Source organism: Penicillium angulare (genome assembly GCF_028827245.1).
Source record: "Penicillium angulare strain IBT 27051 chromosome Unknown utg000004l_segment0_segment0, whole genome shotgun sequence".
Lineage (NCBI taxonomy): Eukaryota > Fungi > Ascomycota > Eurotiomycetes > Eurotiales > Aspergillaceae > Penicillium > Penicillium angulare.
The window spans coordinates 1,943,672-1,958,881 of NW_026623163.1; the positions used below are offsets into that span (position 1 = coordinate 1,943,672).

General features: G+C 46.3%; 6 protein-coding genes across 6 annotated transcripts; 3 read left to right on the plus strand and 3 right to left on the minus strand.

Annotated features, from left to right (window-relative positions):
• Positions 1–2,380: 2,380 nt before the first annotated feature.
• N7478_004664 (Zn(II)2Cys6 transcription factor) lies at positions 2,381–4,504 on the minus strand (the record flags this gene model as incomplete). Its single annotated transcript, XM_056920878.1, has 3 exons — positions 2,381–2,936; positions 2,988–3,685; positions 3,746–4,504. The coding sequence occupies 3 exons, from the start codon at positions 4,502–4,504 to the stop codon at positions 2,381–2,383; spliced, it is 2,013 nt and encodes a 670-aa protein (XP_056778915.1).
• Positions 4,505–5,392: 888 nt separating this feature from the next.
• On the minus strand, positions 5,393–7,114 carry N7478_004665 (putative MFS multidrug transporter; the record flags this gene model as incomplete). The annotated part of the gene is made up of 1 exon (XM_056920879.1): positions 5,393–7,114. The coding sequence occupies one exon, from the start codon at positions 7,112–7,114 to the stop codon at positions 5,393–5,395; it is 1,722 nt and encodes a 573-aa protein (XP_056778916.1).
• A 558-nt stretch (positions 7,115–7,672) lies between these two features.
• Positions 7,673–8,591, plus strand: N7478_004666 (type 1 glutamine amidotransferase; the record flags this gene model as incomplete). Its single annotated transcript, XM_056920880.1, has 3 exons — positions 7,673–7,913; positions 8,001–8,227; positions 8,301–8,591. The coding sequence occupies 3 exons, from the start codon at positions 7,673–7,675 to the stop codon at positions 8,589–8,591; spliced, it is 759 nt and encodes a 252-aa protein (XP_056778917.1).
• A 797-nt stretch (positions 8,592–9,388) lies between these two features.
• On the minus strand, positions 9,389–11,103 carry N7478_004667 (OTU domain-containing protein; the record flags this gene model as incomplete). The annotated part of the gene is made up of 4 exons (XM_056920881.1): positions 9,389–9,517; positions 9,583–10,272; positions 10,336–10,748; positions 10,845–11,103. The coding sequence occupies 4 exons, from the start codon at positions 11,101–11,103 to the stop codon at positions 9,389–9,391; spliced, it is 1,491 nt and encodes a 496-aa protein (XP_056778918.1).
• A 1,176-nt stretch (positions 11,104–12,279) lies between these two features.
• N7478_004668 (FAD-dependent oxidoreductase) lies at positions 12,280–13,672 on the plus strand (the record flags this gene model as incomplete). Its single annotated transcript, XM_056920882.1, has 6 exons — positions 12,280–12,305; positions 12,377–12,514; positions 12,568–12,671; positions 12,727–12,830; positions 12,895–13,270; positions 13,329–13,672. The coding sequence occupies 6 exons, from the start codon at positions 12,280–12,282 to the stop codon at positions 13,670–13,672; spliced, it is 1,092 nt and encodes a 363-aa protein (XP_056778919.1).
• Positions 13,673–13,978: 306 nt separating this feature from the next.
• N7478_004669 (uncharacterized protein) lies at positions 13,979–14,720 on the plus strand (the record flags this gene model as incomplete). Its single annotated transcript, XM_056920883.1, has 3 exons — positions 13,979–14,084; positions 14,339–14,362; positions 14,422–14,720. 3 exons carry the CDS (start codon positions 13,979–13,981, stop codon positions 14,718–14,720), a joined length of 429 nt encoding a protein of 142 aa, XP_056778920.1.
• Positions 14,721–15,210: the final 490 nt, after the last annotated feature.

A 15,210-nucleotide genomic window follows, 5' to 3' on the forward strand; every position in this document is an offset into this window, starting at 1 on the left:
TTGATGGCGTGCCAGCCAGGGCCATACTAGTTCATCCACGTATCAAATCCGGTCTCTTCATAGTACTCGTACAAAAAAGTCTAAACTCCTATTAATCATCACATAGTACTTTTTGTATCCGTAATATGAAACGGATGCAACCAGGAATACCGATCCTTGCACCAAACCTCCTTAGTAGGGATCCATTCTTCACCATCCAAATCCATCGTCCCGGAACTCACAAACACAGCATCTCCTGGAACCCCATTAACACTTCGCGCCAAAAAAAGACTTGATCCACAATTCGAACAAAAGGAGCGATTAAGAACATTCCCCGAGGCAGTCCGCTCATCCACAAAGACCTTAATCATCTCTCCTCCTTCCAAAATACGAACTTGCTACAAATGAATCAGCCAAGCTGTACAATCTGTAGTGCTAGTTAGACTTCCAATGTTCCAAGGTTAACTTACAGATTTCACATAATAACTACTTGCTAAGAAGGCCGATCCGCTATTCTTTCGACAATTATTGCAGTGGCATATAAGTCCTAGCACAGAGGGGCCGGTAATTTGGTATCGAATCTTGCGACAGAGGCAGCTGCCTTTGATGATTTTTTGTTCCGTCATGAATGATATGAGTAGAGACAGAATGATCTCATATCTTTTGCTGCCGGGCCGAGGTAAGTTGAATTCAGATAGATTTAGTTGGAAACATGCAGGCCAAATAAGTTTTGCAAGGATTATTTAGCCCCCGGAGCGGGGACAGGCGGGGGCTAAAGTTTTCAAATTCGACACGGATTAAAAACGATGATGAGCTAGCTACTCTCCTGATTCAGATTAGGATTTTGAAACGAAAGGCTCGGAAGGCTGCCGGCCCCCTGAGGACGGGTTGATTAGTCGTTGGGTCGACTGTGAATGGATGTGAGGTGAAACTTGATCCACAAGGTGCGAGCTTGTGGGACGAATTGCGCACTTATTGCAGTCTCTAGTCGCATGATTCCCCAGTTCTCGACATGCATGTCACTTGCCCGCGGTAACTGCTCTTCAGGGTTTGAAGATCACTGAGTGGTGGAAAGTATGTTTGCGATTCAAGAAAATAAAGAGATTAGCCATATAATGACCGTGGATGATTACAACTAAGCCTTAAATACATACTTGGGAGCCGCGGCACATGTGGGGCCGCATATGGACCGTTGTGACGGATAAAATTATCACGGCCCACAGTCCTTAGTTATGCACCTATTTCAGTGTGTTTTGGTTTGTCCGCGTCCGGGGATGAGTCGTGTTTGGGTTTAGCTTGAAGATCCATCGGTATATTGACTACACAGCCAGCCTGGGTTACCAACAACAGCGACCAGACCTTGAGGACGAGTATATTATCGAGCAATGGTATAGAATCATCGAAGCATATACCCACCGCTCGCTTTCTGATGAAATGGACAGAGTGATTGCGGTATCGGGAATGGCAAAGAGGTTCGCCGTGCTACTAAGACTGTATACAGCCGGTCCTTGGGAGAAATATTTCTTAAAATACGCACTGACGTGGCAAGTCAATCTTGCAACGCCTCCCCCAAGACCGTCTAAATACACAAGCCCGTTTTGGTCTCGGACAGCCGCAAATGCACCAATTTGCTTTCAAGTTTCACTTGCTCATTCTCCCTTCCTGGTTAATCTGCTGTCTGTAGAATGTGCTCCTATGTATGAGGATGCTCCATTCGGGGCCTTGAAAAGTGGGACATTGAGAGGCAGAGACCTCGCCATCAATATTAAGTGGTAATACAACGGTAAATCAATATTTTGGAATTCTTCCTAATCCAATGGAGATACATTCCAGTGGACGCTAAGGGTTATTATGTTGACCCGAATGTGTCGATTGGATTTGATGCATGAGAGCCCGGCACGACCTGGAGCTCCGTGGCTCTTTTGGGGATAAATCCCCCCGCCAGATGTAATGGTATGACCGGTATAGTATTGGTACAGCAAGGTCAAAGACAGTATCCAGATTGGGAAACTTCGATACAGTCCCCTGGAAGCAGGATAATCTGGGAGATAGCGTTGCAGCAAGGCCTCCAAACTTGCCTCATTTTTCGCAGTGGGCAGAAGAGACCTTTGAGATTATCTAATGTCTTACAATGCTCTCAATATTCTTTTTGAAATAGCAGTTTTCTCTATTCTTCTTTCATTCCTTTCCCTCCCTTGATGTCGATTCACCGGTACCTGGTTAAAACTATCCGGATTCGGATTAAGTATTTAGACTTGCTCCAGGGTTGTAGACATGACTTATGGCACATTTTATTGAACTTTTTTGATTGTGCTCATGCTATTCAATCATTTAATGCGTGTATGGGGTATTTAATAAAACAAAAACCAGAAGTAAGCCGACCCGGAAGCTATATGTGATATCAAACAAGAAAAGAGTTATACTGATACTGATCAAGGATCTGATGGTGATTCGGAGGCACATAATACCCATGATAAGGATTACCTTCCAACGAGAAGTCACCAGCATCGAATAGAGGATTGGATATTCCAACATTGAAGCCCGAATCTTCATGGAGCGGAAGTTCTGGATCCAAATTATGGAAATCGGTATGCATCTGAGTTGGATCCACAGTGCCTGGTTGCTGAGACCAACCCCAATGATGCCTCAATGTTTCCTTGATCAACTCAGTATGCCAATGTGTGTTTTTTGTTGTCGCATCGAGTATACTCAAGGCCTCTTCCCGCGAGGCTTGTGTTTCTAACAACTCTGCAGCAATGGCAAGGCAATGGATCGCTATATTTGATACGCTTTGATCTTTCAGGTTTGCAGCGAGGCCACAAACTTCATATGCGTTAGATTGCTGTGCTTCTTTCATCTCTGGCTCGGTCGAGCCTTTTATTGGGTGAATACCGGCCAAGATTATACAGGCCGTGTGATAGAAAAACTGGGACATGATCGCCGATCGCTTAATAAGCCTGGAATGGAGTTAGTCGTGTATGGAAATTGAAAGAGAAATAGAATCTTACCAGGTTTTCGGAAACCCAGATTTGGATCCATGCCATGGCTGCGGAAGACAGAGTGGCTTCATTGACCGCGGTATAGAAGTGATCCATTGTTCACACAACGCATTGTAATGGTTCCATTCTGGCACAGCTTCATTTAGTCGAGTATTTCGAGATCGAGTGTCAACAGCAGACTGCAAGTGTTGAATAGCTACCCGAAAGTTGGCGATTTTTGCGCAGATATAGATGATACGATGCAGCCAGTGATCGTCTCCTTTCCAAAAAGGTTGGTTCTGCGCCATATTCATATCCACTCCCCAGGTATCCGGGTCCCAGGATAAAGGCCAACCTTTGTATAAGCAGCTCAGTAGCTCCATGGTCACACTGATCCAGAAACATGTTCCACCCAGGCTTGGTGTTTTTGCAGTCCAGCCGCACTCCCGAATTAATGCTCTCGATCCGGCTATGTGTTTCATTACTGACTGCGGACACATCGCTTCGTAGGTACTAAGAATTAATGCAGCCGTAGCACATAATACTGAATCGCGGTTGGGATCCCGCATCGCATGCAGAAGGTCTTGGGTGGCTGCCACGTAATAATTATGGGCTTTTTCCGGCCCAAAAGAAGGATCGACGAGTGAGATATGTCTAGCGCCGCAAGCTAGAAATGCTTTGAGTAATAATGGCTCATCAATGGCATGCAGGGGTAAAATTTGTGTGAACTAAGAAGTTGTCAATTATAAGTTAAGAGAAGAAGAAATCGACTAGACACCAAAACTTACATGTCTTGTTACATCCATTGAATCCATATCAGGACCGACATCTTCTACGAAAGTCTGAAGAAGATATATTTGTTCAGGATCAGCCAAAGAAGCAGGGCTATACTGCTTCAAACCCAATTTATGAGAAAAACTCGACGTGCCATGTGGGAGTAGTTCATCTCCCGGCACAAGATGGGCACCATGCCAAATATCCGACCCGCCCAAAAAATCATTTGCAGCAGACTGCGGCAGATCAAATCCAAGCGGATCAAACGAGTGAGCAACAGATTGAAAAAGACTCTCCAACTGATCGGAACCAATCATATTCAAAGCCTCATGCTGAATCTGTCGTCGTTCTTCGATCGGACTTTCCGGTTGAGGTGGTGGATACCTCTCAAAGCCACCGACATATTCAGACGCTATGAATCGCGAGTCATCACGAAATGTCAACTTTGCACCCTTGGGCCGCGCAATGATATGCGGAGGCGCAACAGTTTGTATATCAATAAAGTTTAAGCGAACACCTCGATGGCAAATCCTGTCTGACTTCCGACAATTCAGACATCTTCCTAGGGCCTCGTCGCATTTTAAATGTCTTTCGCGGCATGTTAAGCAGCCTGTGCGGGTGCGTTTTGCCTTCGTCTCTGCTATTTCGGAGGACTTTTTGCGATTCGCGCTGGATGGGCGGGGCGAGTTGTCCTTTTGGCTTGTTGGTGTCGCCGCGGAGTCTCTGGGCGACTGTGACTGCGATTTTGACTGAGCGCGGGTGGTGAGATTCATTTTGAAATTTTTGGTAAGGCGTAAGTTTGGATCTTAAGACACTTTCTCGGGCTTTTGTTTCAGTCTCCGGCTCGGACTGGGGCCACAGGCTGTCCGGGCAAAATATTGTTTCCAGGCACACCAGATCTCGTTGCTACGATCACTCGAATGGCCATGTTCACTCTACGTATGCGACGGAAAATTATTTATTGAATATGCGGTGGAACTAGTACAGCTGACGGAGAGCCTCTGGACGCTGGGTACCCCAATCGTTTATGGGCGGAAAGAAAAGGTCGAAGGGCGGGCGATCGCAGGAGGGGTAGGCGGGGAGTTGACGATCTCTGACAATGAGGTCAGTGGTTGCCCAGAAGAGTTAAAGTGGGAATATATCTTAAGAAATACATACCCGCTCACCTTATAGGCAAAAATTAAGTCCAAATTTCGCCAACGACGATGTTCAAGAGCGTGAAAGTTGGGAAATCGGTGCGGAGAAAAACGCGGAGTCCACGAGGAAAAAAAAGTGGAGTCGGATCCAGAGATAACTAATGGGTCCAGGTCAGCATTTACTTAATCTATTCCTTGTTTCTGAATTATTGACACATCGTAGCAGATTTGAAGTATTCTTTTCTAACAAAGTATTACACTTAATATAAGAAAAGCCTGATTTGTGAGATTTACTCTCTCATGGTATATCCCCAAAGATTATACCTATTGGGCATTCATATACTTTTATGTCTTCCGTCTTAATTGGGGCAAATGAAGGCGTAAATGCATTAATAACATGACAGCACCCCAAACAGCAGCAGAGAGAAATGTGACACGAAGGGCCATAGCATATGAAACAATCACTGGGCAAATATTAGCGGTCATTCTCAACGTTAAGGGAAAGTCAAATTCGAAACTCAAGGACTAACCTTGCTGCCGATGTACCGGATCTAAATCACCGATCGAGCGGATCGACTTGCGAACAAGACCGATAATATACTCCTTATTATCCCCGGTCACCTTCCGCCCAAGTTCATATAGCAGAGAATTCTGGAAAATCCAACTACTAATAGCAACTCCCATGACAGCACCCAAATTACGCGCCAACCCGAGTGTCGTAGTAGCCACTGCCTGGTCGTCTTGTTCACTGGTGGCCAAAATAGAGACCATCAGACTAGGAAATGCGAATCCTTGACCGAGGCTGTTAAAAGAAACACAGACCATAGCAAGCGCAGGCGGAGTATTGGTGTTCATGGAGGTAGCTAAGCAGCCACCCAATAGCATACAGAAACCGCCAATGAGAACAGTTGGCTTCATACGCCGCGACCAGGTGATTAGAAATCCCGTGCCGACACTTGAGGCAGTCACAGCGATGGAAGCAGCGACGAGACGTAGTCCAGAATCAGTGGGACTCGCCAGCTTGACGGCCTGGAAATAAAGTGGCGCATTGAACATCATAGTGTTCACAGACATTCCTCCGAAAAAGTTGCCGAAAATAATATTTGCACGAGGATTTTTTGACAGAAGCTCTATCGGTAGAACGGGGCGAGGCACAGTTCGTTCATAGCGTATTAAGATAATAGACAAGATGACCGATGCTACTAGTGAACCAATGACTAGCGGGTGCGTCCATGGAAAGACATTTCCTCCCAGATTCAGCCCCATGATCAAAGCAGTGACTGCAAGAACAAGGAAGAAGGAGCCGATCAGGTCAACACTGCGAATAGCCTGTATGAGAGATTTCCGTTCTGGTCCTACATGCTTGATTCCAAGATCGGCTGGGACGGTACAAGCAGCTGTGATGAAGTAGATGAATATAAAAGGTAGTTGGATCAAGAAAGCATTTCTCCACCCGACGGTGTCGCACAGAAGTCCACCAAATGCGAGTCCGAGACAACTACCAATACCTAAACATAAGTTGATATATGACTGGTAGACACCACGATACTCGATATGCACAAGATCACTCGAGAGAATTTGGCCCATGGAAAATACACCTCCAGCACCTAGGCCGCAGAGCGCACGAGCTGCGATAAAACTACCAATGCTCTGTGCTAAACCGCACCAGGCAGTGGTGAAAAAGAATATGGCAATGGAGAAAAGATACACAGGCTTGCGACCGAGTGCATCTGAAACGCGTCCGAAGAGAGGCATAAATGCCGTAGAGGTGAGTAAAAAGGCAGTCGATAACCATGATGCGCTGTTGGCAGCATGGAAATAAGATGTGATAACCGGGTGACTCGAAGCCATCAGGGTCGAGTCAAAATAACCAATTACGTACCCCAGCATAGTACCAGAAAAGATCAGCCAGAATCGAGTGGGTGAGACGCCGATGAATCTTGACTCATAAGAGTTATCTTCATCGTGTATGCTGCCAGTGCCGGCAATAGATGCATTGCTTCTCTTTACCGAGCTAGTTGAAGGGATTCTTTCTAGTGTTGGCTCAATGTCCAAAACTTGAGATGTTGACTGGAGAGTACTGAAGGTGGGGAAGTCAACGTCCCCTTCGACCTCTGTGGTGGAAGAGCTGCTTTCAGTACCATAATGCTCATGCTGCACAACACTGTGGTATTGTGTGCTGGTTTGGTAGCTAGGATTTTCTCGCAGAAGCGGGGTTTCCTCGGAGTGGCCCTCTTTGCCAGTCATAGTGGGACGCAAGAATGAACCAGTTGAGATGAAACGAAAGAATCAATCGACCCGTCCCATGTAAAGCGAAATAAGGAGAGACGGGGATGAAGCCGAGAAAAGAGGTAGCTTAGTGACCTCGGGAGAGATTGCGAGCGATTAGCCGGGAAGAGAATGGGGAATGGGGAATGCGGAATGCGGATAGCGGGGCTATTAAGTCACTAATGTACAATATGTACACAGTACACTACACCTCTGGCCAAGTCAAACATAATATTACTCGTCGGATTTAGACCTGCAAAAAAATTTATTGATTTTCACCATGCTGAAAATCTCATAGTGGCGATGTTCAAGACAATTGATTGGCCAAAAGAAGATAAGATCGGATCGGCAACCGGCATTCTGCATAAGGAGTGACACCTGGCGGGGCTCGTGTCCTCTTTCCTCCTCTCCAGATTGTCTCATTGCAAGTTGCGGACTACAGGAAATTGCAGTAGATCTTACTGTTCCCTGCAAATCACAGAAGTCCCTTAGAACAGGTCTCAGATCCCTATAATAGACATATCATGCCGCCACATCATGCGCCCGCCGCTTCGGATCGCCACCTTGGAATGCGGCCCCGCGCCTCCAAATGCTGATAAACAATATAATGGGTTCGGAGGCATGTTCGAAGTACTGCTTACAAGCAGTGCGAAAGCACTAAATCAGCCTGAACGTTTGAATCCCGAGAACGGTCTGGAAATTTCAGAATGGGACATCTACAATAACAAAACATATCCCCAGCTGGAGGACATTGATGCCGTGCTTCTTACAGGTTCAGGTTGGTGTACCCATCCGCTTAAATGTGCAAAGCGAGCTAAGACAGTGCAATAACATACGTACTGACACTTGCAATGGAATGTAACAGAAGACGACGCGTTCGAAGATGTTCCGTGGATCAACCGGCTCGTGGAATTCACGCAACAAGTCCTAGCACAAGATCGGGTTCGCATTCTTGGAATCTGCTTCGGACACCAAATTGTCGGTCGTGCGTTAGGAGCGAAGGTTGGACGAAACGATCAGGGCTGGGAAGCTGCTGTTTGTGACGTGGACCTGACAGAGAAAGGCAAAGAGCTGTTTGGATTGGAGAAGCTTGTATGTTGTTTTCTCTTTTCTGCGTATGGGTTCATGATAACTTACCGGGCTAACTATTTCCTTTTAACAACAGCAAATTCAACAAATGCACCTGGATCTTGTTTTTGATTGTCCCCCAGGTGTCACTCTGCTGGGCTCTTCGCCACTTTGTGCAGTGCAAGGAATGTATACCCCGCGGCGCTTTATGACGGTTCAAGGTCATCCTGAGTTTGAAGGTGAGCTACAGACGGAAATTATAAAGTCTTTGGAAAATAAGGGCATCTTCAGTGAGGTTCAGTCGCGGGATGCTTTGGATAGAGTCCATATCCCGCATGACGGTGTTGCGATTGGATCGACTTTCCTGACGTTCTTACTGGAGGAATGAATGAATCTGAAACTTGAACTAGTCAGTGTACATACATTGCCAGTGGAGATTTCGATATCTCGAGCCCTGGGAAATCCGAGTCTTCATTGTAGTGGTGAGCTTGCACCGGTGCAGTACATATTATATCGCTATATACGAGAACCTTGGAAGATCAAATATTATTGCAATTGTGGATAATCACTGGAGATCTAACGATGTCCGAAGGGCAAGGTACAAGGATAACATGGTGTCTGAAGTTTGTTCCAAGGATCATCGTATCACGAATAGTGGTGCTACAAACTTGAAGAACGAGCGTACGAGCAAACAGCGTTTTGGAATGTTCGACTTTGTACTTAGTATATTAGCATTCAGGATTCACAAAATGGAGACATCTAATGTAATGTAATGAATACCCGAAGTCAACTTCTGGGTGTCACATTAAAAAAAAGGTACAGCTAGACTAGCTACCTATCATAATCTCCAAGGATCCCAAGGTTTCTGTGATATTGCTGAGCTATCAAAGCCCAAACCTTGAGTCCAAATGCATATCGTAATCCGTTGGGGAATGCTCCAGGCACTTCCTATCATGCGAATAATTCAAAACGCCTCCCGAGCCAACCTCGTTGACTATGATTCATGTGGCAATGCATTCATGACAAAAATAAAATCCCACGTGCCAGATGGTTTACGCTAACGCCATCACAATGCAATTGATCGCTGCAAAAAGAGAGGGATCTAAGGCGTACAAAAATCGATTGGGGTATCGCTGGCCGGGTTTGTAGATTGGCCTCAAGACGAAACGAGATGCCAAGTTAAGCTTAAGCTGAACGAGACTTTGAGAGACGACCGCTTCGACGGGGAGCTTTTGTGGACCCTGCGTCTGATTGGGAATCGTCGTCGGACTTTGCCTTCTCGGCCTGTGCGGCTTTTTCGGCATCTGCTTTCATCTGTTGTATGGAGTGGTCAGTATACTTGGCTTGGATTGGCTGGAGTCGATGCGTGGGGGACTAACCCGCAGATTCAGTGAGACGACCTCATTTTGGTCGCCTCGGATTGATATTCCCAGCGTCAGATTAGAGACGAGACGTTTCCTCGGCCTCCCTCGTCGAATAGCTGGACGTGGGTCCTCGGAATCTTCACTGTCGTCGGCAGAACGCTTGCTGCCTGTGCTGAAGGGCGAGGATGAGCGGGACGCCTGAACACTCGGTTTGAGCGAGGGGACTGGGATGACCTTTCTCTCGGGGTCAGGTTGATCTTCTAGGAGAGCGGCAAATGCTCGGTCGATGTCGCCGCGGCATTTTTGGAGCATGTCCACGATGGTTTCACGGGGATATCGACCCCCGAGGCCATCTTGAATGGATTGAATGTCCCAAGGAGGGTAGACGTCGACAGCCAGGCCGGTGTCATTTGCGGGTAGAGAGTCATGTGATGTTGGTTGTGTGTCGTTGGAGGATGTGGAGGAGAAGGAAGAGGATGGAGAGAGTGTGTTTGTGGGTCGAGCGGCGTTTGGAAGAAATGTGTTGTTGTGGTTCATGTCAGGAACCACGGATTGAGCTGTGGAAGTATTTGGATGAGGCTCTTTGTTTGGATCGCCATCACCATGCGGAACAGATAGGGGCTGGGGCTCCAGGCATATTGATTTGGAAAGAAGTCCTGTGTGGCAAGTATTTACGCGTCGTACTGAAGAGTAGTGTTTGAAATCCTGGTAATGGTCAGTTGAAACTCAAAAAAATAAACTTTGATCGGATCAGAAGATAAAGCTCACATGAAAGGCGACGTGAACAACTTCCCGATGTTCACCATGCAGGGCATGAACATCCCGAAACGTCTGAACCCCATCCATTGTGTAAACTTTGATGTCGACCTTGAAGACTTGGCAGAAAGCTTGGAGGTGCTCGGAGCTACCCCATTCGCCGTTCTTGCGGGTGGAAGACACCATTTCGTCGAACCGCCGTTCCATATCCGCTTCGGAGGGGCCGGATACATCAGCAGAACGCGTAGCATATGCAGAGGTGGTAGAGCGTTTGGGACGGCGACGTTCACCACCATGGGCAGCGACAAATTGCATGAAGTAAGACTTGTTGTTGGCTATGTGGGCTGCGAGCATCTGTCGGATTTCGTTTGCATGGTCGAACGTGGCATACAATTGGTCTGAGAGGGAGTAGTAGAGGCAGTTTCCTGTGCTCGACGCGTCAGAACAGTGATTTTGAGAGGTCTAAAGCTTCCTTCCAAGAGCAGAAGACTGTAAAAAATATAATTGAGGTATAATCTTACCATCTCCTTCTGTGGGCAGTGCCACTAGACCGCGTTCCTGCAGAGAGGGCATCTCTAAGCTCTTGAGATCCATGGCTTTCTGTTGACGCCCGGCGAGGATATCTTCTTTACCCAAAAGCAAAGAGACATCATGGGAATGAGAAGGTGTGATTGTATCTATTGAAACTGACTCTGAGGTCGCGTTGGGATATTGGTGCTGGGCAGCCTGTTGGCCCGCAAGTATGGGCACGATTCTGCCACCGTGTGTGAGGAGAGACATGGTGAAAGGAGCCCTACCCAGACGGGGCCGGCATTTATGGAAAGATGGATTTTAGTGGATATGGAGATTCAAACATTTCAATCCATGGAAACGGATATGAATGATTAAAGAATAATTGAGATCAGAAAGCAGGTTGGAAAAGGAAAAGTAAAAAAAGAAAAAGTTTCAATTAACCCGCAGAGTGAATAAGCCCTGCGGGTGCCAGTGCAAGATGAGAGAAAAGGAATTCCCAGGACCCAAAACTTGAGTGCCGAGTCTGGGGGCGGTGAACTTCCTCGCCCTTGATGATTGGATCACACGTGAGGGTTTGCCTACTATGACATCGGTGACCGCGATCAACCCAGTTTAGCTGCGGCCCCCTCACTATATGGGGCTCAATTCCTCGTCATGGGTGGGATTGGCTTTCCTAATCTCTGTATCATCTGATGTTTTTGTTTTACCCTATATACACAGAAAACAATATATCAGAGAGATCAAATCCAAGATGTGATTCATTTACTTCCAGGGCCACAGTGGAGACTGAGCTATGGAGAACGGGTCTTTACGGAGAAGGCTTGCCAAGGTTGTGGAAAACAAGTCTGTTTACAACAAAGTCGAGTATTTTCAATGTTAAAAACATGGAAATATTCAAGGTAAATAGAAAATTCATTTTTGACTCATAGCAGCTCTTAGAATGACGATATAGGGCTTTTTTCAGGGCTTTCCCATAAGCTTTCTAGCTCCACGATTTAGGAATAGAATCTGCGGAGTTGGAGATGTATTGGGGTTTGTTTGTGATTTGTATCGTATTGTCTCCACATTGAAAAGCTTTAGCGCGTTCTTGATTTTCTTGTACGTTGATTCGCTTTCACACACACCGCCTCTTGCGCCGCCACTTGAAATAGTAACCGGGGAACTGTGTGATTTCAGCGATACTAAAATACGTAAACAAATTACCCACGCTCCCCATCTCTCTTATCGACGTTACAAATCGCTTGTCGATAAGGAAAAGAGGAGCATGGAAGCGGAGTAAACGCCGCTCACCCCGCTTGCTTTTGTATCTCCACACTCCTTGACTCACTTGGGCGTTGGTATATCGAAGCATTGCTCGTCCAATTCTATTCTCTTCATCTTGGCATATTCTGTTTTCTTTGCGCTATTTTGATGTCGTGCAAACCCCACTAACTCGTATTCGCAATGACTAACAATATCGTGGTTCTGGGGTAAGAATCCTTTAATTTCCACTGCAGCAAGGAGGTATCAATATGTCTTGTACGCAGCTGACATGTTCCAGGGCCGGCGTCTCGGGTCTAACAACGGCATACCTCTTGTCACAGGACCCGGCAAACAAGGTTACCGTTCTTGCAAAGCATATGCCCGGCGACTATGATATTGAATATGCGTCTCCGTGGGCTGGAGCAAACTATATGCCGTATGTCTATCCAGCCATCTTGTATCAATTGCTTCCATACTCAATTCTTCTAGGGTTGGCAAAAAAGGAAGTCGTCATCAGGCTTGGGAAACAGCTACTTGGGCTCCGCTGAAAGAACTCTGTGAAAAGTACCCCGATGCAGGTATTCATTTCCAAGGTATGATTCGGGTATACTTTATTCATATTTCAACTCAGCGCTAACCGATGCGAAGACACACTCATTTATAACCGGAAAAAGGATCAAGGCACTGCCGCTGGCAATTGGTTCGCTGAATTAGTACAACCTAACCCATGGTACATGAATGTTGTCCGTGATGTATGCTTAAATTGACCGCAAAGAATCCTCACTCAGTTCAGGTGGTTAACCGCTTATCTCACAGTTCGAAACTCTTCCCCAGAGCGCGTTGCGATCTGACATGGATAACGGTCAAAAGTTCACATCTGTTTGCATCAATACAGCCATCTATCTCCCCTGGCTTATTGGCCAATGTGTGAAGAACGACGCAGTATTCAAAAGAGAGACGTTCAAACATATCTCCGATGCAGCCAATGCTCATCACACGGGTCAGAAGGCTGATGTAGTCATCAACTGTACCGGTCTATCATCTAAGACACTGGGTGGCGTTCTTGATGAGAAGTTGTTCCCAGTGAGAGGTCAGATTGTCGTGGTCAGAAATGATCCTGGTGAAATGGTGTCGGTCTCTGGAACAGACGATGGTGAAGACGAGGTGACATACATCATGACTCGTGCTGCAGGTAATTTTCACCCGATGCTCTAAGTCCCACACTACGAATTGTAGCTAACTGGCTTTAGGTGGCGGTACAATCATCGGCGGTTGTTGTCAAGAGAACAACTCGGATCCATTGCCAGACCCTAACCTAGCTACTCGAATCATGAAGCGCGCGATTGATATTTGCCCGAAGCTAGTTAAGCCCGGCCAAGGTATCGAGGGCCTTGATATTATTCGCCATGGCGTGGGCTTGCGGCCTTATCGTCAGGGTGGTCCTCGAATTGAGAAGGATCTGGTGGACGGGGTAAAAATTGTTCATAACTATGGACATGGCGGATTCGGTTATCAAGCTTCGTTCGGCTGCTCCGAGGAAACAGTGCGTCTAGTCAAAGAGGTGTTGCAGAGCAAGCCTCGCTCGAAGCTCTGAATGACTCCAACAGCAGCAAAGACATTCCAAAGTTTATTAAATTTTCCCATTCATAATTCACACTTATATTGCATCAACGTTCAATTATTTGAATTTTTGCTTTATTCCGCGAGAACATAGTATATTTCATGTTATGCAAACGTGACGTCAAATTTTCTAAGAATTGCCACAAATTCATACTATATCTACTACCCTTCTTCGAGGAATCAATACCTGAGAGTTAGTACATACGGTCGCACAAAATTATTCTTTTATTATCTCGTCTTTCCAATATTCTTACTATCCGAGCGTCTTAATTGAGTCACTATGGTGGCAACAGCCAGCGACGAAAACCATGACGAATACTATGAAGACGAAATCGCACCACCGATCCAGTCAATAATTTCAAAGTATGGCCAGCCACCACTAGCTGGTACATCACTTGCTAGCCAGCCTGACTCGCATGCCGGCCCTGACACATTTCTAGCAATGATACTAGATGTAATGGTCAAATCACGACCAATATCCCATGATCTTACCCACAAATACTCACCCACCTAGTCAACGCCAGTTACCACCATATAGACATACTCTTCATCACCACATGGGAGGAACGAACAAGAGTTTTGAGTGAAGGGGGATACAACCGATATCGAGAACAATGTGCGACCAATCTGGGAACTTTAGCAGACTTTGTTTCAGAATGTTACGGTATGTTCGCAATAGTGGGTATTAAATCAAACCCTCTGAGCTAACTGGGTGACTGATAGATGGGGATCTCAATAATCTGCTTGAAGCCGCACATGGAGATCGGGAGGAGACTCGAACGTTGGTGAAGGAGATCAAGGGTGTTGGGGATCTTGGTGTGGAGTTATTCTTTAATAATGTGCAGGGTGTTTGGCCGTCTATTGCACCTTTTCTTGATTCAAGGAGCTTGAACACGGCTGATGAGATTGGTATTGGGAGAGATTTGGATGCTATCTATGGTGTTCTGGGGCATGAGCCTGAAGATATGAGTTTGCTTGCAAATGGACTGTCTCAGGTTCGTCTTGAGAATAAGCGAGTTTAACGACGAAATGAATATGTGTGGACATCAAATTCTCTCGCGAATCGTCGAGTCTCTTAATCCCGACTAGTTATGTGACAGGCACGTATAAATTATGGTGTAGGTATAGCTTACGGGGCTTGATCTGTTGATTTAAGAAACCTACACTTAATTGATACAATATACCATGTTAGGTCTAATTATCTTATAGAATATAGATTACGGAGTTGAAGTAGACCTAGTAAATGTCGCATTTGTGATGACAGACGCCTAAAAGCTTGACGATCATCTCCCAAAATAGCACCCATGACATCCGTGGACAAGAATGGGGGCCACCTCTCAGCCCCTCACGTGACTAACCACTGCTGATTCAGCCACACGAGGCTTGGCGAGACCCGCTGCTTGCGACAGCCCAGCTCCTCGCGCTGTTCAGGCTTCTTTCATCGTGCCCCTGTTCTACTCCATTCTTGCGAAAGCCCAGTCTTGGCTCTTATAACCTCTCCGCCCACTCTCC